Here is a 24,755-nt window from a genome sequence, read left to right on the forward strand (position 1 = left end):
GTGACATGGAGTAAAGTTGCCTCAGCCTCTGTCCTGTGTCCTTGTGTGCACCACATTGAGCATGGAGAAAAGAAAGACCAAAGAACTGTCTGAGGACTTGAGACTCCAAATTGTGAGGAAGCATGAGCAATCTCAGGGCTACAAGTCCCTCTCCAAAGACCTGAACGTTCCTGTGTCTACGGTGCGCAGTATCATCAAGAAGTGTAAAGCCCATGGCTCTGTGGTAACCTCCCTAGATGTGGAAGGAAAAGAAAAACTGACGAGAGATTTCAACGCAAGAATGTGCGGATGGTGGATAAAGAACCTCGACTAACATCCAAACAAGTACAAGCTGCCCTGCAGTCCGAGGGTACAACAGTGCCAACCCGTACTATCCGTCGGCGTCTGAAAGAAAAGGGACTGTATGGTAGGACACCCAGGAAGACCCCACTTCTTACCCCGAGACATAAAAAAGCCAGGCTGGAGTTTGCCAAAACTTACCTGAGAAAGCCTAAAACGTTTTGGAAGAATGTTCTCTGGTCAGACGAGACAAAAGTAGAGCTTTTTGGGAGAAGCCATCAACATAGAGTTTACAGGGAAAAAAAGGGGCATTCAAAGAAAAGAACACAGTCCCTACAGTCAAACATGGCGGAGGTTCCCTGATGTTTTGGGGTTGCTTTGCTGCCTCTGGCACTGGTCTGCTTGACCGTGTGCATGGCATTATGAAGTCTGAAGACTACCAACAAATTTTGCAGCATAATGTAGGGCCCAGTGTGAGAAAGCTGGGTCTCCCTCAGAGGTCATGGGTCTTCCAGCAGGACAATGACCCAAAACACACTTCAAAAAGCACTAGAAAATGGTTTGATTGAAAGCACTGGAGACTACTAAAGTGGCCAGCAATGAGTCCAGACCTGAACCCCATAGAAGACCTGTGGAGAGATCTCACAATGGCAGTTTGGAGAAGGCCCCCTTCACATCTCAGGGACCTGGAGCAGTTTGCCAAAGAAGAATGGTCTAAAATTCCAGCAGAGCATTGTAAGAAACTCATTGATGGTCACCGGAAGCGGTTGTGCGCAGTTATTTTGGCTAAAGTTTGTCAAAACCAAGTATTAGGCTAAGGGTGCCAATACTTTTGTCTGGCCGATTTTTGGAGTTTTGTGTGAAATGATCAATGATTTGATTTTTGTTTCATTCTCTTTTGTGTTTTTTCATTGCAAGCAAAATAAATAACGATAATACCAAAGAATTTGTGATTGCAATAATTTTCAGGAAGAAACTGAGTATTCTCTGACAGAATTGCAGGGGTGCCAATACTTTTGGCCAGCACTGTAGCTGGACGGGCAGCACATTCGGGACGGGCAGCACATAGCAGGACGGGCAGATGCCAGGATTATGGTCTCTGCGCTATTCTCTACATCTGACATCACCGGAGCCTGAGTCACCGAACATCATGTTATTATGAACGTCTGATGATAACACAATCAGCTCCAGAGCAGAACTCGCACCGCAACAAGGATCAGGGCGAACACACCAGTATTACTACATAACCCTATACTATTATATACAGTGGATATATAAAGTCTACACACCCCTGATAAAATAGATAAAAATCAATGGAAAATATTTTCCCCTTTAGGGTGTATTCACACCTCATGTTTTTTCCAGTACGATTTTTACATTTGCTTTTGCAGTGAAAAATAAAGCATTTTACTGTCGCAACGCAGCTCTGGAGTATAATGCAGGATCAGTAATGTAATGTATGTACATAGAAACTGCACCAGCAGAATAGTGAGTGCAGCTCTGGAGTATAATGAAGGATCAGTAATGTAATGTATGTACATAGAAACTGCACCAGCAGAATAGTGAGTGCAGCTCTGGCGTATAATACAGGATCAGTAATGTAATTTATGTACATAGAAACTAAACCAGCAGAATAGTGAGTGCAGCTCTGGAGTATAATGTAGGATCAGTAATGTATGTACACAGTGACTGCACCAGCACAATAGTGAGTGCAGCTCTGGAGTATAATACAGGAGGTAACTCAGGATCAGTAATGTAATGTATGTACACAGTGACTGCACCAGCAGAATAGTGAGTGCAGCTCTGGAGTATAATACAGGAGGTAAGTCAGGATCAGTAATGTAATGTATGTACACAGTGACTGCACCAGCAGAATAGTGAGTGCAGCTCTGGAGTATAATACAGGGAGTAACTCAGGATCAGTAATGTATGTACACAGTGACTGCACCAGCAGAATAGTGAGTGCAGCTCTGGAGTATAATACAGGAGGTAACTCAGGATCAGTAATGTAATGTATGTACACAGTGACTGCACCAGCAGAATAGTGAGTGCAGCTCTGGAGTATAATACAGGAGGTAACTCAGGATCAGTAATGTAATGTATGTACACAGTGACTGCACCAGCAGAATAGTGAGTGCAGCTCTGGAGTATAATACAGGAGGTAAGTCAGGATCAGTAATGTATGTACACAGTGACTGCACTAGCAGAATAGTGAGTGCAGCTCTGGAGTATAATGCAGGAGGTAACTCAGGATCAGTAATGTATGTACACAGTGACTGCACCAGCAGAATAGTGAGTGCAGCTCTGGAGTATAATACAGGAGGTAAGTCAGGATCAGTAATGTATGTACATACTGATTTATGCTTTATTTATCCTTTTCTGATATCAGCCGTCCTCTTTTTCAGCCTCCTACGTTAGATGTGAAGTGATGGCGCCCGTGTACAGAAGGTGGAATTCTGCGGTGTCCTGCACGTTTTATTCTCACCCAGGTATCAGCGTCAGCCTTTTTATAAATGAGACGATTACAGACATATTCGGGTGTTTTTTATGTTATACCCTGCAGGTGCAGATATTGCCCGTGCACCTTGTTTCTCCGTCCTCTGTGTATCACGTCGCGGAGTCACGGAGCGGATTCTTACCTCTGATGCGTCTTCATCATTTCCTGAAATATCTTTTAAAGTTGATTTTTGTCATTAAACTTCGTGATCATAAATCATCTCAGAAGATGGTTCAGGAGAAGAGAGACACGTTACAGGAAGGAAAGCGAGCTCACTGACCGCTGCTTGTGTGCTCCATTCTGCTGTGTACTGTGATACGCAGAGGACGGAGAACACAAACGCTCCAAAATTACTCATGAAGCCCTATTACAGTCATGATCCTTCTCACCTAATACATCAGTTTAAGTAATGAAAATGCCCCTAAAGATATCAATACCTTATACATTTCTTTCTAGATAAGTTCGGTGGAGACTAATTTACCATCCAGCTTTGCTGATCCGCCTGTCAGGGCTCTAGGAGCGGAGGATAATAACCTCGGCTATAGTGTTTCTCTCCTGGCTTTATATGTACGGATATACAGTTATGGCTGAAAGTGTTGGCACCCTTGAAATTGCTCCAGAAGATGACTTATTTCACACAGAACATTATTGCATCTAGACATATTTTACCCACAAGTGTGGGCAATAAGAAAATCCCACCTGATACAAAGGGGAGAAGTTAGCTCAATCTTTGCATTGTGTGTCTGTATGTGCCACACTAAGAATGGAGAACAGAAAAAGGAGAAGAGAACCAACATTTTTGAAAAATATCAACAATCTCAAGGTTACAAGTCCATCCCCAGAGATCTTGATGTTCCTTTGTCCATGGTACACAACATAATCAAGAAATTTACACCCCATGGCACTGTAGCTAATCTCCCTGGATGTGGATGTCAGAGAAAAACTGATGAAAGGTTGCAATGCAGGATAGTCCAATCATGTTACAAAGATATTCAAGGCGTCCTGCAGCTCAGGAGGCATCAGTGTCAACGCGAACTATCCAGCAACATCTGAATGAAACGCTATGGAGGGGACCCAGGAGGACCCCACTGCTGACAGAAAAAGCCAAAATGTATGAGAGGAACCAAAATCCTTCTGGGAAAGCCTCTTGTGGACAGATGAGACCGACCGACATAGAGCTCTCTGGTAAAGCCATCAATCTACTGTTTACCGAAAGAAGAATGAGGCCTACAAAGTAAAGATCACAGCACCTACAGGCACATATGGTGGAGGTCAGAGAGGTTTTGGGGTTGTCTTGCCACCTTTGGCACTGGAGGTCCTGACAGTGTGCAAGACATCACGAAATATGAAGATTAGTGAAAGATCCTGGGTGGTAATGTAGTGTCCAGTGTCAGAAAGTTGGGGGTGTGTCCTAGGTCAGGGGTCTCCAGCAGGACAATGACCCCAAATACTTAAAGAAGCTCCAGAAATGGAAGAAAAAAAAAAGAGCTGGAGAGATCTGAAGAGGCCGCAATGAGTCCGGATCTAAATCCCATTCACACCTGTGGAGAGATCTGAAGAAAAGAAAAAGAGGAGAGAAGAAGAAGAGGAGAAGGAGTGAGGAGAGGAGAGAAGAGGAAGAGGAGAAGAAGAAGAGAAGAGAAAAGAAGAAGAATAGGAAGAGGAGAAGAGGAGAAGGAGAGGAGAGAAGATAGGAGAGAAGAGAGAGGAGAGGAGAGAAGAGGAGGAGGAGAACAAGAAGAGGCGTACAAGAAGAAGAAGAAGAGAAGGAGAGAAGGGGAGAGAAGAGGGAGAGCAGAGAGGAAGAAGAGAGGAGAGAAGAGAGGAAGAGGAGAGAAGAGAAAGAGGAGAGGAGAGGAAGAGGAGAGAATAGAGGAGAGAATAGAGGAGAGAAGAGAGGAAGAGGAGAGAAGAGAAAGAGGAGAGGAGAGGAAGAGGAGAGAATAGAGGAGAGAAGAGAGGAGAGAAGACGCAACGCCTTCAGATATGAGAGACCTGGAGACGTTTATACAGAAGAGTCGGAGATTCCAGGTGAGAGGAGGAAGAAGCTGTGGACGGGAGAGGAAGCGACTGATAGAGGGGTTTATTCCAAAGGGTAAAGGACACAGCCAAATATTAAGAGGAGGGAACAACAATTCTGTCCGGACCATTTTTGGGATTCTGTGTGAAATTTTGTCCAGTTTGCCTTTTCTTCTCAGTTGTTTTTTTTTGTGTTGTTCCAATAAACACAAAGGAAATAATCCTGTGTGTAAGAAACGTGTCACTGTAACAATATTCTGGAGAAACACTTCATTTTCTGGGGCAATTCCTAGGTGCCGCCACTTTCGGGCAGGACTGTGTCTGGGCCGGTGGCAGGAGATTCCTCGATGTTTCGGGGGTCTGGTGCGGTTGTTGCTGGTGATATTTTTACCGTCTTGCACAGTGGCTGAGCTATAATAACGGTATTACACACCGGTCCGTGCACTTGTTTCCTCTGTGACTTCAGTCTCCTTTTCGGATTGCTCCGTCACCCATACGTCGCCCGTCCTCCCCCTATAAATGACACCCCGCGTCGTCACTTGTGCACAGAAATAGCTGGCGGATAGCGGGACGCTCCGGGGTACGGGCTCAGCTGTCTCCTCTGCCGGGATCAGTCCACTCCACCTGCCGCAGACACAGGGAATCCACAACTCTACTGGAGAGTTTACCTCGGATTGCACAATGAACGTCGTGCCATGTGCCCGCTGCGGATACGGCGTATACCCGGCCGAGAAGATCAGCTGCATAGACCAGGTGAACGAGGCGTAATACACATTATATATATATATATATATATATATATATATATATGAGATAGTACCCTAGGACTGCTGACCTGTGTATCTAATCCTATCCTGTGTGATACTGTCTGCTGAGCCGTGTATCTAATCCTATCCTGTGTGATACTGTCTGCTGAGCTGTGTATCTAATCCTCTCCTGTGTGATACTGTCTGCTGAGCCGTGTATCTAATCCTCTCCTGTGTGATACTGTCTGCGGAGCTGTGTATCTAATCCTCTCCTGTGTGATACTGTCTGCTGAGCTGTGTATCTAATCCTATCCTGTGTGATACTGTCTGCTGAGCTGTGTATCTAATCCTCTCCTGTGTGATACTGTCTGCTGAGCTGTGTATCTAATCCTGTCCTGTGTGATACTGTCTGCTGAGCTGTGTATCTAATCCTCTCCTGTGTGATACTGTCTGCTGACCTGTGTATCTAATCCTATCCTGTGTGATACTGTCTGCTGACCTGTGTATCTAATCCTATCCTGTGTGATACTGTCTGCTGAGCTGTGTATCTAATCCTCTCCTGTGTGATATTGTCTGCTGAGCTGTGTATCTAATCCTATCCTGTGTGATACTGTCTGCTGTGTATCTAATCCTCTCCTGTGTGATACTGTCTGCTGTGTATCTAATCCTCTCCTGTGTGATACTGTCTGCTGAGCTGTGTATCTAATCCTATCCTGTGTGATACTGTCTGCTGAGCCGTGTATCTAATCCTCTCCTGTGTGATACTGTCTGCTGAGCCGTGTATCTAATCATCTCCTGTGTGATACTGTCTGCTGAGCCATGTATCTAATCCTGTCATGTGATGTTTGGGCACTGCATTGCTCTATATATGGCACTATTATTTGGACACTGTGGCGGTGATATAGGGGTTTGGGTGCAACATGAATCTTGCTGGTATTTGTCTGTGTCTTGGTATTTTTTGCAGTATTATTTATATAACACTTTGGCATTAGACACCTTTTTGTGCAATCTGTAGTGCTCTGTTTACAAGACGGGGTTAAAACACTTAAAGGAACAGTGTAGCAATATATGTTTTTTCTACAGCTGCACTTTATAGTTCTATGTTTAAAATATTCTTGAATGAATAAACACAATTTGTACTGATGTGTGTAGCTTGTACTTCTATTTGCACTTTGCAATTTCGGTATTTGATATTTTGAATTCCTTAAAGAGACAGTGACATCTCATTCTTATATTTATTGCATGCAGATACAGAGCCTTATGAAAATATTCGCCCCCTTGAATTTTTCAACCTTTTCCCACATTTCAGGCGTCAAACAAAGTTTTAATGTCTTGGTGAAAAATCAACAAGTGACACAATTGTGAAGAGGAAGGAAATGTATTGCTTATTTTAAACTTTTGTAAAAAATAAATAACTGAGAATTGGAGCGTGCAATATTATTCATCCCCTGTAAGTGAATACTTTGTAGCTCCCCCTTTTGCTGCGATTACAGCTGCAGTCTCTTGGGGTATGGGTCTATCAGTTTTGCACATGGAGAGGTGAAATTCTCGCCCATTCTTCCTTTGTAAACAGCTGGAGCTGAGTGAGGTTGGATGGAGGCGTTTGTGTACAGCAGTTTTCAGCTCTTTCCACAGGTTCTCGATTGGGTTCAGGTCTGGACTGTGACTTGGCCATTCTAACACCTGGATACGGTTATTTGTGAACCATTCCATTGTAGATTTTGCTTTATGTTTGGGGTCATTGTTTTGTTGGAAGACAAATCTCCGTCCCAGTCTCAGGTCTTTTACAGACTCCAACAGGTTTTCTTCAAGAATGGTCCTGTATTTGGCTCCATCCATCTTCCCATCAATTTTACCATCTTCTCTGTCCCTTCTGAAGAAAAGCAGGCCCAAACCATGATGCTGCCTCCACCATGTTTGACAGTGGGGATGGTGTGTTCAGGGTGATGAGCTGTGTTGCTTTTACGCCAAACATATCGTTTGGCATTGTGCCCAAATAGTTTGATTTTGGTTTCCTCTGAGCAGAGCCCCTTCTTCCACATGTTTGGGGTCTCCAGGCGGCTTCTGGCAAACTTTACACAACACTTTTTATGGATCTCTTTGAGAAATGGCTTTCTTCTTGCCACTCTTCCATAAAGGCCAGATTTGTGCAGTGTAGGCTGATTGTTGTGCTATGGACAGACTCTCCCACCTCAGCTGTAGATCTCTGCAGATCATCCAGAGGGATCCTGGGCCTCTTGGCTGCATCTCTGATCAGTCTTCTCCTTGTGTGAGATGACAGTTTGGATGGACGGCCGGGTCTTGGTAGATTTGCAGGGGTATGATGCTCCTTCCATTTCAATATGATCGCTTGCACAGTGCTTCTTGGGATGTGTAAAGTTGTGGAAATCTTTTTGTAACTTCTCCACAACAGTATCATGGACCTGCCTGTTGTGTTCCTTGGTCTTCATGATGCTCTCTGCGCTTTACACAGAACCCTGAGCCTATCACAGAGCAGGGGCATTTATACGGAGACTTGATTACACACAGGGGCTTATATTTATCATCATCAGTCATTTAGGACAACATTGCATCATTCACAGATCCTCAATCACCTTCTGGAGGGAGTTTGCTGCACTGAAAGTAAAGGGGGTGAATAATATTGCACGCCCCAATTTTCAGTTTATTATTTTTTATAAAAGTTTAAAATAAGCAATAAATTTCCTTCCTCTTCACAATTGTGTCACTTGTTGTTGATTCTTCACCAGAACATTAACATTTTATCTTTATGTTTGAAACCTGAAATGTGGGAAAAGGTTGAAAGATTCAAGGGGTCTGAATACTTTCGCAAGGCACGGTACTTTGAGCTACATTTAATACTTTTGTCCATGGATTGTTATATTTATGTTTAGTACTTCCGTCCATTCCCTATACCTATATCCCCATTTTGGCCATGACTACAAATGTACTGTGCCTTGTGAAAGTATTCACCCCCCACCTTGGCTTTTCACTTATTTAGTTACATTACAACCTGGCTTTTAATATGTTTCTAATCTGATTTGTGTGTGATGCTTCAGCGCTGAAAAAAACCCAAAAAGACATATATATTATATATATATATATATATATATAAAAATATATATATGTATTATTTAATATTATTATTTAATAAATATTATTTGTACCTTTTTCAATTTCCAAGAACTGTTTTTGGTTCTTTATTGTTTTTTTTGCTTGGACCTATATATTTACATTGCATTTGGCTTTGTTTTGGGTTTTGTCCAGCACTAATAGTCTATATTGGGGAAGTGAATTGAGAAGATTGACAAAAATTTAATTTATGTCATAAAATAAATAAAAATCCCATGTGCAGATGTATTCAACCCTTTTGCTATGTGAAAGGAAGTCTCCAAGAGTCCCGGGATCTGTCAGTGAATACTCACCTGTCTGAAGGTCCTCAGAAGCTACAACAGCACCTTAAAGACCAAGGAGATCTTGAAATAGCACAAAGTAGACCAAAGAGGTCTCCAAGCAACATCATAATTATATATGTACAGCCGGTATAACCTGGGCATCTCCTGTATATAATTATATATGTACAGCCGGTATAACCTGGGCATCTCCTGTATATAATTATATATGTACAGCCGGTATAACCTGGGCATCTCCTGTATATAATTATATATGTACAGCCGGTATAACCTGGGCATCTCCTGTATATAATTATATATGTACAGCTGGTATAACCTGGGCATCTCCTGTATATAATTATATATGTACAGCTGGTATAACCTGGGCATCTCCTGTATATAATTATATATGTACAGCCGGTATAACCTGGGCATCTCCTGTATATAATTATATATGTACAGCTGGTATAACCTGGGCATCTCCTGTATATAACTATGTATGTACAGCCGGTATAACCTGGGCATCTCCTGTATATAATTATATATGTACAGCCGGTATAACGTGGGCATCTCCTGTATATAATTATATATGTACAGCCGGTATAACCTGGGCATCTCCTGTATATAATTATATATGTACAGCCGGTATAACCTGGGCATCTCCTGTATATAATTATATATGTACAGCCGGTATAACCTGGGCATCTCCTGTATATAATTATATATGTACAGCCGGTATAACCTGGGCATCTCCTGTATATAATTATATATGTACAGCTGGTATAACCTGGACATCTCCTGTATATAACTATGTATGTACAGCCGGTATAACCTGGGCATCTCCTGTATATAATTATATATGTACAGCCGGTATAACCTGGGCATCTCCTATATATAATTATATATGTACAGCTGGTATAACCTGGGCATCTCCTGTATATAATTATATATGTACAGCCGGTATAACCTGTGCATCTCCTGTATATAATTATATATGTACAGCCGATATAACCTGTGCATCTCCTGTATATAATTATATATGCACAGCCGGTATAACCTGGAGATCTCCTGTATATAATTATATATGTACAGCCGGTATAACCTGGGCATCTCCTGTATATAATTATATATGTACAGCCGGTATAACCCGGGCATCTCCTGTATATAATTATATATGTACAGCCGGTATAACCTGGGCATCTCCTGTATATAATTATATATGTACAGCCGGTATAACCTGGGTATCTCCTGTATATAATTATATATGTACAGCCGGTATAACCTGGACATCTCCTGTATATAATTATATATGTACAGTTGGTATAACCTGGGCATCTCCTGTATATAATTATATATGTACAGCTGGTATAACCTGGGCATCTCCTGTATATAATTATATATGTACAGCCGGTATAACCTGGACATCTCCTGTATATAATTATATATGTACAGCTGGTATAACCTGGGCATCTCCTGTATATAATTATATATGTACAGCTGGTATAACCTGGGCATCTCCTGTATATAATTATATATGTACAGCCGGTATAACCTGGGCATCTCCTGTATATAATTATATATGTACAGCCGGTATAACCTGGGCATCTCCTGTATATAATTATATATGTACAGCCGGTGTAACCTGGACATCTCCTGTATATAATTATATATGTACAGCCGGTATAACCCGGGCATCTCCTGTATATAATTATATATGTACAGCTGGTATAACCTGGGCATCTCCTGTATATAATTATATATGTACAGCTGGTATAACCTGTGCATCTCCTGTATATAATTATATATGTACAGCCGGTATAACCTGTGCATCTCCTGTATATAATTATATATGTACAGCCGGTATAACCTGTGCATCTCCTGTATATAATTATATATGTACACCCGGTATAACCTGGGCATCTCCTATATATAATTATATATGTACAGCCGGTATAACCTGTGCATCTCCTGTATATAATTATATATGCACAGCCGGTATAACCTGGGCATCTCCTATATATAATTATATATGTACAGCTGGTATAACCTGGGCATCTCCTGTATATAATTATATATGTACCGCCGGTATAACCTGGCATCTCCAGTATATAATTATATATGTACAGCCGGTATAACCTGGACATCTCCTGTATATAATTATATATCTACAGCCGGTATAACCTGGGCATCTCCTGTATATAATTATATATGTACACCCGGTATAACCTGGACATCTCCTGTATATAATTATATATGTACAGCTGGTATAACCTGGGCATCTCCTGTATATAATTATATATGTACAGCTGGTATAACCTGTGCATCTCCTGTATATAATTATATATGTACAGCCGGTATAACCTGTGCATCTCCTGTATATAATTATATATGTACACCCGGTATAACCTGGGCATCTCCTATATATAATTATATATGTACAGCCGGTATAACCTGTGCATCTCCTGTATATAATTATATATGCACAGCCGGTATAACCTGGGCATCTCCTATATATAATTATATATGTACAGCTGGTATAACCTGGGCATCTCCTGTATATAATTATATATGTACAGCCGGTATAACCTGGCATCTCCAGTATATAATTATATATGCACAGCCGGTATAACCTGGGCATCTCCTATATATAATTATATATGTACAGCTGGTATAACCTGGGCATCTCCTGTATATAATTATATATGTACCGCCGGTATAACCTGGCATCTCCAGTATATAATTATATATGTACAGCCGGTATAACCTGGACATCTCCTGTATATAATTATATATCTACAGCCGGTATAACCTGGGCATCTCCTGTATATAATTATATATGTACACCCGGTATAACCTGGACATCTCCTGTATATAATTATATATGTACAGCTGGTATAACCTGGGCATCTCCTGTATATAATTATATATGTACAGCTGGTATAACCTGTGCATCTCCTGTATATAATTATATATGTACAGCCGGTATAACCTGTGCATCTCCTGTATATAATTATATATGTACACCCGGTATAACCTGGGCATCTCCTATATATAATTATATATGTACAGCCGGTATAACCTGTGCATCTCCTGTATATAATTATATATGCACAGCCGGTATAACCTGGGCATCTCCTATATATAATTATATATGTACAGCTGGTATAACCTGGGCATCTCCTGTATATAATTATATATGTACAGCCGGTATAACCTGGCATCTCCAGTATATAATTATATATGTACAGCCGGTATAACCTGGACATCTCCTGTATATAATTATATATGTACAGCCGGTATAACCTGGACATCTCCTGTATATAATTATATATGTACACCCGGTATAACCTGGACATCTCCTGTATATAATTATATATGTACAGCTGGTATAACCTGGGCATCTCCTGTATATAATTATATATGTACAGCTGGTATAACCTGTGCATCTCCTGTATATAATTATATATGTACAGCCGATATAACCTGTGCATCTCCTGTATATAATTATATATGTACAGCCGGTATAACCTGGATATCTCCTGTATATAATTATATATGTACAGCTGGTATAACCTGTGCATCTCCTGTATATAATTATATATGTACAGCCGGTATAACCTGTGCATCTCCTGTATATAATTATATATGTACAGCTGGTATAACCTGGGCATCTCCTATATATAATTATGTATGTACAGCCGGTATAACCTGGGCATCTCCTGTATATAATTATATATGTACAGCTGGTATAACCTGGGCATCTCCTGTATATAATTATATATGTACAGCTGGTATAACCTGGGCATCTCCTGTATATAATTATATATGTACAGCCGGTATAACCTGGGCATCTCCTGTATATAATTATATATGTACAGCCGGTATAACCTGGGCATCTCCTGTATATAATTATATATGTACAGCCGGTATAACCTGTGCATCTCCTGTATATAATTATATATGTACAGCCGGTATAACCTGTGCATCTCCTGTATATAATTATATATGTACAGCTGGTATAACCTGTGCATCTCCTGTATATAATTATATATGTACAGCCGGTATAACCTGTGCATCTCCTGTATATAATTATATATGTACAGCCGGTATAACCTGGGCATCTCCTGTATATAATTATATATGTACAGCTGGTATAACCTGTGCATTTCCTGTATATAATTATATATGTACAGCTGGTATAACCTGGGCATTTCCTGTATATAATTATATATGTACAGCTGGTATAACCTGGGCATCTCCTGTATATAATTATATATGTACAGCTGGTATAACCTGGGCATCTCCTGAATATAATTATATATGTACAGCCGGTATAACCTGGGCATCTCCTGTATATAATTATATATGTACAGCCGGTATAACCTGGGCATCTCCTGTATATAATTATATATGTACAGCTGGTATAACCTGGGCATCTCCTGTATATAATTATATATGTACAGCTGGTATAACCTGGGCATCTCCTGTATATAATTATATATGTACAGCCGGTATAATCTGGGCATCTCCTGTATATAATTATATATGTACAGCCGGTATAACCTGGGGATCTCCTGTATATAATTATATATGTACAGCTGGTATAACCAGGACATCTCCTGTATATAATTATATATGTACAGCCGGTATAACCTGGGCATCTCCTGTATATAATTATATATGTACAGCTGTATAATTATATATGTACAGCCGGTATAACCTGGGCATCTCCTGTATATAATTATATATGTACAGCTGGTATAACCTGGGCATCTCCTGTATATAATTATATATGTACAGCCGGTATAACATGGGCATCTCCTGTATATAATTATATATGTACAGCTGGTATAACCTGGGCATCTCCTGTATATAATTATATATGTACAGCCGGTATAACATGGGCATCTCCTGTATATAATTATATATGTACAGCCGGTATAACATGGGCATCTCCTGTATATAATTATATATGTACAGCCGGTATAACATGGGCATCTCCTGTATATAATTATATATGTACAGCTGGTATAACCTGGGTATCTCCTGTATATAATTATATACAGTGCCTACAAGTAGTATTCAACCCCCTGCAGATTTAGCAGGTTTACACATTCGGAAGTAACTTGGCATTGTGACATTTGGACTGTAGATCAGCCTGGAAGTGTGAAATGCAGCAAAAAATAATGTTATTTCTTTTTTTATTTTTTTTTTTTAAATTGTGAAAAGTTTATTCAGAGGGTCATTTATTATTCAACCCCTCAATCCACCAGAATTCTGTTTGGTTCCCCTAAAGTATTAAGAAGTATTTCAGGCACAAAGAACAATGAGCTTCACATGTTTGGATTAATTATCTCTTTTCCAGCCTTTTCTGACTAATTAAGACCCTCCCCAAACTTGTGAACAGCACTCATACTTGGTCAACATGGGAAAGACAAAGGAGCATTCCATGGCCATCAGAGACAAGATCGTGGAGGGTCACAAGGCTGGCAAGGGGTACAAAACCCTTTCCAAGGAGTTGGGCCTACCTGTGTCCACTGTTGGGAGCATCATCCGGAAGTGGAAGGCTTATGGAACTACTGTTAGCCTTCCACGGCCTGGACAGCCTTTGAAAGTTTCCACCCGTGCCGAGGCCAGGCTTGTCCGAAGAGTCAAGGCTAACCCAAGGACAACAAGGAAGGAGCTCCGGGAAGATCTCATGGCAGTGGGGACATTGGTTTCAGTCAATACCATAAGTAACATACTCCACCGCAATGGTCCCCGTTCCAGACGAGCCCGTAAGGTACCTTTACTTTCAAAGCGTCATGTCAAGGCTCGTCTACAGTTTGCTCATGATCACTTGGAGAACTCTGAGACAGACTGGTTCAAGGTTCTCTGGTTTGATGAGACCAAGATCGAGATCTTTGGTGCCAACCACACACGTGACGTTTGGAGACTGGATGAGACTGCATACGACCCCAAGAATACCATCCCTACAGTCAAGCATGGTGGTGGCAGCATCATGCTGTGGGGCTGTTTCTCAGCCAAGGGGCCTGGCCATCTCGTCCGCATCCATGGGAAGATGGATAGCACGGCCAACCTGGAGATTTTGGCCAAGAACCTCCGCTCCTCCATCAAGGATCTTAAGATGGGTCGTCATTTCATCTTCCAACAAGACAACGACCCAAAGCACACAGCCAAGAAAACCAAGGCCTGTTTCAAGAGGGAAAAAATCAAGGTGTTGCAGTGACCTAGTCAGTCTCCTGACCTTAACCCAATTGAAAACTTGTGGAAGGAGCTCAAGATTAAAGTCCACATGAGACACCCAAAGAACCTAGATAACTTGGAGAAGATCTGCATGGAGGAGTGGGCCAAGATATCTCCAGAGACCTGTGCCGGCCTGATCAGGTCTTATAAAAGACGATTATTAGCTGTAATTGCAAACAAGGGTTATTCCACAAAACATTAAACCTAGGGGTTGAATAATAATTGACCCACACTTTTATGTTGAAAATTTATTAAAATTTAACTGAGCAACAAAACTTGTTGGTTTGTAAGATTTATGCATCTGTTAATAAATCCTGCTCTTGTTTGAAGTTTGCATCTTATCAAACCTGCTAAATCTGCAGGGGGTTGAAGACTACTTGTAGGCACTGTATGTACAGCCGGTATAACCCGGGCATCTCCTGTATATAATTATATATGTACAGCTGGTATAACCTGTGCATCTCCTGTATATAATAATTATATATGTACAGCCGGTATAACCCGGGCATCTCCTGTATATAATTATATATGTACAGCCGGTATAACCTAGGCATCTCCTGTATATAATTATATATGTACAGCTGGTATAACCTGGGCATCTCCTGTATATAATTATATATGTACAGCCGGTATAACCTGGGCATCTCCTGTATATAATTATATATGTACAGCTGGTATACCCTGGACATCTCCTGTATATAATTATATATGTACAGCTGGTATAACCTGGGCATCTCCTGTATATAATTATATATGTACAGCCGGTATAACCTGGGTATCTCCTGCATATAATTATATATGTACAGCTGGTATAACCTGGGCATCTCCAGTATATAATTATATATGTACAGCCAGTATAACCTGGGTATCTCCTGTATATAATTATATATCTACAGCCGGTATAACCCGGGCATCTCCTGTATATAATTATATATGTACAGCCGGTATAACCCGGGCATCTCCTGTATATAATTATATATGTACAGCCGGTATAACCCGGGCATCTCCTGTATATAATTATATATGTACAGCCGGTATAACCCGGGCATCTCCTGTATATAATTACATATGTACAGCCGGTATAACCTGGGCCTCTCCTGTATATAATTATATATGTACAGCTGGTATAACCTGGACATCTCCTGTATATAATTATATATGTACAGCTGGTATAACCTGGGCCTCTCCTGTATATAATTATATATGTACAGCTGGTATAACCTGGACATCTCCTGTATATAATTATATATGTACAGCTGGTATAACCTGGGCATCTCCTGCATATAATTATATATGTACAGCCGGTATAACCTGGGCATCTCCTGCATATAATTATATATGTACAGCCGGTATAACCTGGGCATCTCCTGTATATAATTATATATGTACAGCTGGTATAACCTGGGTATCTCCTGTATATAATTATATATGTACAGCCGGTATAACCTGGGCATCTCCTGTATATAATTATATATGTACAGCCGGTATAACCTGGGTATCTTGCTTCCATTGTTGGTCTTTGCCCTCTGGTTTTGGTTGCGGTTTCTTGGAGACTTCTTGCCTGTGTAATGTTATCTGGAGGATTTGTTGGTCACATCTTGTCCCGATCTCATGTTCCCGGAGGCGTTGAGCGTTCGTGCTCTTTCGAGTCTCCAGAGTCCGGTCGCTCTGCGCTGCCTTTGTCCGGTGTTTTCCTGGTATTGAGCCTCTGTGTGATTGGCTCATGCGGCTGGATGGGAGAGTTCTCATTTGGCGCCATTGTCCATGTTTATGACCCCCTCTAACGTCTTACATAACATTCTAGGGGGGCAGGGGCCGGGGGGCTCTGTATATCTTTCATACCTCGCTGTTTGCCTCTTTCAGACCTGGCACAAGGCTTGCTTCCACTGTGAAGTCTGCAAAATGATCCTCACCGTCAACAACTTTGTCAGTTTCCAGAAGAAGCCGTTCTGCCAGGCGTAAGTTTTGGAAGGGGGGGATTTATACTAATTATACACTACACCCAAGAAAAGCAGAGGACTCCGTAACATTGGGAGCGCCCCCTAGTGCTGGGGGAGGGCAGCGCTTCCCTGCATGCAAAGGTACATTATAAGAGTCGTTCTGCATCTACCACTAGGGGGAGCTCCTTGCATACATTCACTGAAAATAAGCCCTAGCATGTTTTTATGCTTAAACTATAAGCCCTACTCCAAAAATAAGCCCTAGTTTAATTTCAGTAAAAAAGTGTCTAGGCAGCTACTGGTATACACGTAAATCGAATACAGCAGGACAGATACCGTAGACCTTTCTGTAAGATTTTGGTTGCTGACTAAAGACTATTGGACCAATGGACGTAGAGCAGAGACCACGGCTCTAAGGGATGTGGACTTTTTCCAGTACAGAGCACCCATTATGTAAATCTCATTGCTGTGTGTTGTTACATATTTTCTTGCTTGTCAGTTTAAGGCACTCAGAAGGCCAGGCATGAGATTGGTAATTAGAGTAAAGCAATCAATCCATTCCTCTTGTTAAGTGTCTCGGGGGCCCTCAATTAAGCCATTGTTCTCCAGCCACTAGTGCCATTGTGTGGATGGGGATTGTAGACCCAGGGGAACCATCACCACAGGGGGCTCATATGCAGTCTCAGGAAAATACCCCCACTAAACCATAGTCACCAAAAAGGGGACAGTTGCCTGTCAGGTAGCGTTCGACCCCCACCACACCCAAGAGGATTCGTATTAACCAATTAAAAGTGTACCATACCAGAGATTCATATGCGGTAGCTATATACAGACCCCCTCCAGATGCCTCAGAAACCAATCCCCTCCTGGACTTGTTACAGCACACCAAAGAAAAGGCATGGGTGGAGCAAGTCCCCTCACCCCAGTCCAATGGTCATCTTAATTATGGAGAAAGCAAGGGACAGGTTCTCCTAGACAGGTCCTCAGGCTAGTCCTAGACTAGGTCCTAGCTAGCCCTTATCTCAGAGTTACTTTGGAAGGTGAGGATGTCAGAGCCTCCTCCCTGGCCCTGCTCCTGACCAGCCCTGATTTTATACCCCCAACCCAAGGGGAAATCTAGGACAGGAGTGTAATTAAACCAACAGAGAAGTTTCGGTCACCCTTTTTGTCTATCTCACTGCACACTCCAACAGAGGTATAAGACAATTAGAGCTAAGGAGGAAATTAAGAGTAGGAAGGAAACAACAAGATGACGGGAGAACTCAACGCATAATGTAATACAATCACCTGGAGGACTGTGAGACAACAGCATACAGATCAACACAGAAATAAACTATAGTCAGCATGGGAGGACAGATTCCACCATTTTAAATAGGAAGGGTGCCAATGTGATAGGCTTCCAACAACGTGATCCCAGAAGTAACAAGCAGGCTTTCAAAGGTTAACTCTTGCTACCCTAATCATGACTGATCCCACAGCTGGTCGATGCCCAAGCCTGCCTGTATAACTCAGAAGCACTAGAAAAACCGTAGGGTAAAGTGCCAGGATCTGTAATGTGATGTGCAAAACTCCTAGTGACACCAATCCAGTCAACTACAGGGTTATTAGACCTGTATTATGGACTCTGCTTCTTAAAGCAGCCTGGCAGAACCACTCTGACTGACTGAGCATCGGGTGGACACCGGGACAGCTAGTCCAATTCAACAGTCACCCGTACCGAGTGGCACCTGAGGTTCTGCAGATGATTCGTAAGGAAGTGGATGAAATGTTAGAATTGGGAGTGGTGGACTCCTCGTGCAGTCCCTGGACGACCAGCACAGTCCTTGTCCCGAAAAAGGACCAGAGCACAAGGTTCTGTATGGAGACTAGGAGGCTGAACGAGATAACCATCACCGAGGCATAGCCCATGCCCTGAATAGATGATCTGTTAGACCATATCGGGAGAGCAACATTCAAGGCTACCCTAGATCTCAGTGAAGACTACTGACAGAACCCTTTGACACTCGGGCGCCCAGGAGTGTTCAGCCGTCCTCACTTCTTTGGTCTGTTCCAGTTTATGATCATGCCATCGAGGATGAAGAATGTGCCAGATACCTTTCAGAGAATGGTTGGTGTCAGCAGTTCTCCCAGGCTTATCTGGATGCTACTGCCATATTCAGTAAGACATGGCCCCTGTGCTCACTGATTATACCAAGAGACTCCTGGTGGAGACTGATGCATCAGACATTGGGTTGGACACTGTCCTTAGTCAGGTGGACGGCACCGAGCAGGAACACGCAGTGGTGTATCCTTCAAGGAAGCTGGTAGACCGAGAGAAAGTGTACACCACCATAGAAAAGGAATGCCCGGCTATTGTCTGGTGGACCTATCTAGGCTGAGGAGACCCTGGTGGACCTATCTAGGCTGAGGAGACCCTGGTGGACCTATCTAGGCGGAGGAGACCCTGATGGACCTATTTAGGTTGCACAAAAGCGAGCGTTCATTCATCAAGTCAAGCCTGAGGCGGGAAAAATGTTAATTAGTTCAGGAGGTGAAGTAGAGCGGAAGCAGGCCTGTGCCCAGGTCTGTAACAGTCTGACAGGTGCCAGGGTTGGAGCCCGGGCACTTTTGGCTAGGAGGCAAGCGGTGACCTCAGCCTGCAGGAGCCGGGAAGATGGCTCAGTGGAACCGTGGTGGACCGGGACAGGGTAGTGGCCTGCCGGTACCGACCCGGGGAACCGACTGGAAACCGGAGCACACAGGGGGGTTCTCAGACCCTGAAACGAGGTCCAGAAACCATTGGACCGAGTTAATTAACTGATTGCGGTCTGAACTAGAGGTCCTTTCCCACCCAAAGTCCCGACTGAAGACAACAGCCCAACGAGGGAGATAGAAAGCCACCGCACAAGCAGAGAGATCCCACGGGCCAGCGTCTGCGGGCAAAAGTGCTCTCCCGACATCCACAAAGCCGGGGAGTGGACTCCCGTCGCTGAAGCGCAGGCAGCCCAAATACACAACACGGTGCAGGAAAAAGGCAGAGACCACCGAACCGGGTGGGGGACCCGACACAGCCGGCTGTGGGCACCGACCACCATCATCTTGGTTTACCAGAGACTCCAGTGTTTCATTCTAATAGTGAGTACACAAGTGCCCTCCGGCCGCGCACTTCCCTGCACCGCCAAAGCTCCCCCAACGGGTCCCGGGGCCACAATCCCTACCCACGGAGGGGTTAACAACTTGCTGCATAACATCTCCCCCGGGTGCCCCGTAACTGCAGCGGTGGTGTCTATCTTCACCACATCCCGTGGGTGGCATCACGACCTTAACCAGAGCTCCGGCCGTGCACCTACGCTCCCTAAAAGCGCCAGTCCCCCTCTCAGATCAAAGTGGACCATGGGGTCCCCAGGTCCGGAGACGCTCAAGCCACCCACCAGCGAGCCCGGATCCGAGCAGCTCGGTTGCCACCGAGCACGGGGCGGTACATTGGTAAAGTCCATGCAGCTCTGCCCCTAATGACGGTGTAATGTGCCCTCCCTCATGGAGCACAGGCCTTCACGGAGCGCAGGCTGTGCCGGCCCCACCAGAGCGCAGGCTGTGGCGGCCCCCACCAGAGCGCAGGCTGTGCCGGCCCCCACAGAGCGCAGGCTGTGCCGGCCCCCACAGAGAGCAGGCTGTGCCGACCCCACAGAGCGCAGGCTGTGCCGGCCCCCACAGAGCGCAGGCTGTGCCGGCCCCCACAGAGCGCAGGCTGTGCCGGCCCCCACAGAGCGCAGACTGTGCCGGCCCCCACAGACCGCAAACTGTGCTCATGATTGTGTAATGTGCTGGACCCCACGGAGATCAGGCTCTGCACACTGATATTTAGTGGCTGCTGCACTTTCCAGTGACCTCTCCCTTCATCTGAGACTGACACAAAGTGAATGTCAGTGACCCCACAGTGACGTCCCCTCCTCGCCGCCATTTGCTGAGCATATACAGTCATATGAAAAAGTTTTGGCACCCCTATTAATGTTACCCTTTTTTCTTTATAACAATTTGGGTTTTTGCTATTTCAGTTTCATATATCTAATAACTGATGGACTGAGTAATATTTCTGGATTGAAATGAGGTTTATTGCACTAACAGAAAATGTGCAATCCGCATTTACACAAAATTTGACCGGTGCAAAAGTATGGGCACCCTTATCAATTTCTTGATTTGAACACTCCTAACTACTTTTTACTGACTTACTAAAGCACTAAATTGGTTTTGTAACCTCATTGAGCTTTGAACTTCATAGGCCGGTGCATCCAATCATGAGAAAAGGTATTTAACCCCTTCAGCCCCGGGGCACTTTCCGTTTTTGCATTTTTGTTTTTTGCTCCCCTTCTTCCGAGAGCCGTAACTTTTTTATTTTTCCGTCAATGTTGCCATATGAGGGCTTGTTTTTTGCAGGACGAGTTGTACTTTTAAATGAAACCATAAGTTTTACCATATAGTGTACTGGAAAACTGCAAAAAATTTCCAAGTGTGGAAAAACTGCAAAAAAAGTGTGATGGCACAATAGTTTTTGGGATGTTTTATTCACGGTGTTCACTATATGGTAAAACTGATGTGTGGGTATGATGCCTGAGGTCGGTGCGAGTTTGTAGACACCAAACATGTATAGGTTTATTTGTATCTAAGGGGTTAAAAAAATTCACAAGTTTGTCCAATAAAAGTGGCGCACGTTTTGCGCCATTTTCCGAAACACATTAGCGTTCTCATTTTTTGGGATCTATGGCTCAGTGACGGCTTATTTTTTGCGTCTCGAACTGTCATTTCTAATGGTACCATTTTTGCGCAGATGCTACGTTTTGATCGCCTGTTATTGCATTTTGCGTAAAACTTGCAGCGACCAAAAAACGTAATTTTGGCGTTTGGAATTTTTTTTCCACTACACCGTTTACCAATCAGATTAATTGATTTTATATTTTGATAGATCGGGCATTTCTGAACGCGGCGATACCAAATATGTGTATATTTATTTATTTTTTAACCCTTTAATTTTCAATGGGGGGAAAGGGGGTGATTTGAACTTTTAGGTTTTTTTTGTTTTTTTTTTATTTTTTAAAACTTTTTTTTTTACTTTTTTTTTTATTTTACTATTCCCCTATTGGGCTATAGCGATCAGCAATCCGATCGCTCTTATCTATCTGCTGATCACAGCAATACAGCTGTAAACAGCAGATTCAGTCACTTTCTGTTTCTCTCTGCTCGCGGCCGAGGGAAAACGAAAGTGAAACTTCATAGCTGCAGGCGTCATCACATGACCCTGTGCTACGATGGCAACCACCGAAAGTCACGTGATCACGCACGTGACTTCCGGTGGGGGCGGCGGTAAGTAAAAAACATGGCCGCGCGCATATAGATCTTGCTGCCAGACTTTGGCAGTGAGATTTAAGGGGTTAATGGTCGCGGGTGGAAGCGATTCCACCCGCGGCTAGCAGGCACACATGTCAGCTGTTGAAAACAGCTGATATGTGTGACGACCGCCGCCGCCTGCCCGCGGCAGGGAGCGGGGCTTAACGGGACACGCTTCATGACGGATATATCCGTCCATGGTCGTGAAGGGGTTAAGGTGGCTACTTGCAAGTTGTTCTCCTATTTGAATCTCCTATGAAGAGTGGCATCATGGGCTCCTCAAAACAACTCTCAAATGATCTGAAAACAAAGATTATTTATCATAGTTGTTCAGGGGAAGGTACAAAAAGTTGTCTCAGAGATTTAACCTGTCAGTTTCCACTGTGAGGAACATAGTAAGGAAATGGAAGAACACAGGAACAGTTCTTGTTAAGCCCAGAAGTGGCAGGCCAAGAAAAATATCAGAAAGGCAGAGAAGAAGAATGGTGAGAACAGTCAAGGACAATCCACAGACCACCTCCAAAGACCTGCAGCATCATCTTGCTGCAGATGGTGTCACTGTGCATCGGTCAACAATACAGCGCACGTTGCACAAGGAGTAGCTGTATGGGAGAGTGATGCGAAAGAAGCCGTTTCTGCAAGCACGCCACAAACAGAGTCGCCTGAGGTATGCAAAAGCACATTTGGACAAGCCAGTTACATTCTGGAAGAAGGTCCTGTGGACTGATGAAACAAAGATTGAGTTGTTTGGTCATACAAAAAGGCGTTTTGCATGGAGGCAAAAAAACACGGCATTCCAAGAAAAGCACTTGCTACCCACAGTAAAATTTGGTGGAGGTTCCATCATGCTTTGGGGCTGTGTGGCCAATGCCGGCACCGGAAATCTTGTTAAAGTTGAGGGTCGCATGGATTCAGCTCAGTATCAGCAGATTCTTGACAATAATGTGCAAGAATCAGTGACAAAGTTGAAGTTACGCAGGGGATGGATATTTCAGCAAGACAATGATCCAAAACACTGCTCCAAATCTACTCAGGCATTCATGCAGAGGAACAATTACAATGTTCTGGAATGGCCATCCCAGTCCCCAGACCTGAATATCATTGAACATCTGTGGGATGATGTGAAGCGGCTGTCCATGCTCGCCGACCATCAAACCTAACTGAACTGGAATTGTTTTGTAAACAGGAATGGTCAAATCTACCTTCATCCAGGATCCAGGAACTCATTAAAAGCTACAGGAAGCGACTAGAGGCTGTGATTTCTGCAAAAGGAGGAGCTACAAAATATTAATGTCACTTTTGTGTTGAGGTGCCCATACTTTTGCACTGGTCAAATTTTGTTTAAATGCGGATTGCAAATTTTCTGTTAGTACAATAAACCTCATTTCAATCCAGAAATATTCCTCAGTCCATCAGTTATTAGATATATGAAACTGAAATAGCAAAAAGCCAAATTGTTATAAAGAAAAAAGGGTAACATTAATAGGGGTGCCCAAACGTTTTCATATGACTGTAAATAATAGACTCTAATCCCATCTCTCATTCAACTCTAAAATTTGTTCAAGTCCCAAAAAATGCTCTAATCTTTCCATATAGAAATAAAACCACCGACATGCCTTAGCTACATGATAAGATTCTGTCTGCAGCCACCACTAGGAGGAGCTCCCTGTATACAGAGATACATGATAAGATCCTGTCTGCAGCCACCACTAGGGGGAGCTCCCTGTATACAGAGATACATGATAAGATTCTGTCTTCAGCCTCCACTAGAGGGAGCTCCCTGTATACAGAGATACATGATAAGATCCTGTCTGCAGTCACCACTAGGGGGAGCTCCCTGTATACAGAGATACAGGATAAGATCCTGTCTGCAGTCACCACTAGGGGGAGCTCCCTGTATACAGAGATACATGATAAGATCCTGTCTGCAGCCACCACTAGGGGGAGCTCCCTGTATACAGAGATACATGATAAGATCCTGTCTGCAGCCACCACTAGGGGGAGCTCCCTGTATACAGAGATACATGATAAGATCCTGTCTGCAGCCACCACTAGGGGGAGCTCCCTGTATACAGAGATACATGATAAGATTCTGTCTTCAGCCTCCACTAGAGGGAGCTCCCTGTATACAGAGATACATGATAAGATCCTGTCTGCAGCCACCACTAGGGGGAGCTCCCTGTATACAGAGATACATGATAAGATTCTGTCTGCAGCCACCACTAGGAGGAGCTCCCTGTATACAGAGATACATGATAAGATCCTGTCTGCAGCCACC

General features: G+C 43.2%; 2 protein-coding genes across 2 annotated transcripts in view; one reads left to right on the forward strand and one right to left on the reverse strand.

Annotated features, from left to right (window-relative positions):
• Window positions 1-16,856, reverse strand: part of CASP7 (caspase 7) — a 134,545-nt gene extending 117,689 nt beyond the window's left edge. The window contains 1 exon segment of the mRNA XM_075348162.1: window positions 16,668-16,856. The gene's annotated coding sequence lies outside the window, so the exon portion shown is untranslated.
• The window catches only part of NRAP (nebulin related anchoring protein), a 127,877-nt gene continuing 108,476 nt past the window's right edge, over window positions 5,355-24,755 (forward strand). Inside the window, exons 1-2 of the mRNA XM_075348155.1 lie at window positions 5,355-5,548; window positions 17,040-17,134. Of these exons, the coding sequence (XP_075204270.1) occupies window positions 5,477-5,548; window positions 17,040-17,134 (167 nt within the window). The 5' untranslated portion in view covers window positions 5,355-5,476. The remainder of the gene's footprint in view (window positions 5,549-17,039; window positions 17,135-24,755) is intronic.

This window comes from Anomaloglossus baeobatrachus, chromosome 5 (assembly GCF_048569485.1).
Source record: "Anomaloglossus baeobatrachus isolate aAnoBae1 chromosome 5, aAnoBae1.hap1, whole genome shotgun sequence".
NCBI lineage: Eukaryota > Metazoa > Chordata > Amphibia > Anura > Aromobatidae > Anomaloglossus > Anomaloglossus baeobatrachus.